Source organism: Salvelinus sp. IW2-2015, unplaced genomic scaffold, assembly GCF_002910315.2.
Source record: "Salvelinus sp. IW2-2015 unplaced genomic scaffold, ASM291031v2 Un_scaffold4147, whole genome shotgun sequence".
Taxonomy (NCBI): Eukaryota; Metazoa; Chordata; class Actinopteri; order Salmoniformes; family Salmonidae; genus Salvelinus; species Salvelinus sp. IW2-2015.
In genome coordinates, this window is record NW_019945419.1 from 1 (window position 1) to 1,939 (window position 1,939).

Here is a 1,939-nt window from a genome sequence, read left to right on the forward strand (position 1 = left end):
AAGTTATTTTTAATTAAAATGCATGTAATTTGTATTTTAAAATACAGAAGTACATTATCCAGTAGCAGGCCCAACAGCAACAACCCTCTCAGTATGGTACAGAAACAGTTGACTTGCTCTGACTGTGATACAGTATGTTGTTGTTTATCTGCCTCAGTTGAATGCACTGAAGTCACTCTGGATAAGAGTGTCTGATAAATGACCAAATGTGTTAGTGAAAATGAAACATACCAAATTAAATGCAATGTGCTAGGGCAAGAAACTAAAAAGTTGGGGACCTTCAGGGTCCCCAGGACCAGGAATTAAGGACACTGATCTACAGTATGGTACAGTAGCTTTCCCAGAAGCCTGGTTTACAAAGTTGGTACAGTAGCTTTCCCAGAAGCCTGGTTACAGTATGGTACAGTAGCTTTCCCAGAAGCCTGGTTACAGTATGGTACAGTAGCTTTCCCAGAAGCCTGGTGCAGCTCTGGGTGCAGCTCTGGGTGTAGCTCTGGGTGCAGCTCTGGGTGGAGCTCTGGATCCACCTTCCATATCAATCCTGGTATCCCCAGACTCCCTGGGGGCGATGCCATGGGTGGAATAGCCCGCCTGTTCCAGGAAGTTACTCAATGGATGGCCACGTATGGTCATGAGAAACTCCCTGCTGATGCAATATGTGTTGAGTGGGGCGAAGTTCTTCAGGTCCTCGTGCTGGGTCACATAGACCTTATCCACTATCCTGTCTGGACGCATACTGATGATGAGGCGGTCCATGTTGCTGGTATCTTTGTGACCAGTGTAACCCTTCCTGACATACTCAGGCATGGATTTAGATGCTGGGAGGTGGAGGTTGCCCACCTCATAGAATGTGTAGCCATCATCAGGAAGCAGCTTCTTGCAGATGTTGTTTTCACACTGAAGTCTGTTCTCGAAGTGATGGAAACCAAAGCCTCCCTCTTTGGGGTCGGAATTTGCAACCATCTGGTTGTCATCGTTGAAGACGATGTAATCTTTGGCGAACCAGAAAAGGAGCTTGAGTCCGTGCCTCGGCCAGGGACGACCAAACCCAGAAGTTCTCAGCTCCGCCATATTGTTCAATGTTCGAACCATGGTACCCCTGGGGGAGGGGGAGGGAGAGAGAGAGAGAGAGAGAGAGAGAGGGAGAGAGAGAGTACAAGAAAACAGACAGCATTAAACAATACAGTTCATGGTGATACAGTTAAGTTACCTTCCATATACAGTATAAGCCTCTGCTAAGAGGTCTGGACCTTTATGGCACAGGAGTGCACTAATGTGGCTGTTCCCTACATCACTACACTGGCAAAAGTGTTACAGGCAGTTTAATTTTATTTTTATATTTCGAGGTTGGATGTTAGCATGTAGGGAGCACCAATTGGTGTCACCTCGTTAGTCAGTATGTGTTACACCTGTGCTGGCTTGTCCATCTCGTTAATTGGAAAGTGATATTTAAGAGCGGCTGGCCCAGGTTATATTTAAGAGCGGCTGGCCCAGGTGATATTTAAGAGCGGCTGGCCCAGGTGATATTTAAGAGCGGCTGGCCCAGGTGATATTTAAGAGCGTCTGGCCCAGGTGATATTTAAGAGCGTCTGGCCCATGTGATATTTAAGAGCGGCTGGCCCATGTGATATTTAAGAGAGTCTGGCCCAGGTGATATTTAAGAGCGGCTGGCCCAGGTGATATTTAAGAGTGTCTGGCCTAGGTGATATTTAAGAGTGGCTGGCCCAGGTGATATTTAAGAGTGGCTGGCCCAGGTGATATTTAAGAGTGGCTGGCCCAGGTGATATTTAAGAGTGCCTGGCCCAGGTGATATTTAAGAGTGGCTGGCCCAGGTGATATGTAAGAGTGGCTGGCCCAGGTGATATTTAAGAGTGGCTGGCCCAGGTGATATTTAAGAGTGGCTGGCCCAGGTGATATTTAAGAGTGTCTGGCCCAGGTG

General features: G+C 47.4%; 2 protein-coding genes across 3 annotated transcripts in view; both read right to left on the reverse strand.

Moving 5' to 3' along the window:
- Positions 1 to 371: 371 nt before the first annotated feature.
- LOC112076934 (uncharacterized) overlaps positions 372 to 1,939 on the reverse strand; it is a 21,398-nt gene continuing 19,830 nt past the window's right edge. The window contains exon 3 of the mRNA XM_024143565.2: positions 372 to 458. The gene's annotated coding sequence lies outside the window, so the exon portion shown is untranslated. The remainder of the gene's footprint in view (positions 459 to 1,939) is intronic.
- The window catches only part of LOC112076935 (uncharacterized), an 8,576-nt gene continuing 7,030 nt past the window's right edge, over positions 394 to 1,939 (reverse strand). Inside the window, exons 2-3 of one of the 2 annotated variants that reach the window (XM_070441507.1) lie at positions 528 to 1,099; positions 394 to 479 (exon numbers count right to left, since the gene is read on the reverse strand). In XM_070441507.1, the coding sequence (XP_070297608.1) occupies positions 427 to 479; positions 528 to 1,092 (618 nt within the window). In that variant the 5' untranslated portion in view covers positions 1,093 to 1,099 and the 3' untranslated portion in view covers positions 394 to 426. Of the gene's footprint in view, positions 1,100 to 1,939 lie in introns of both variants that reach the window. The other variant, XM_024143566.2, reaches the window with a different exon arrangement.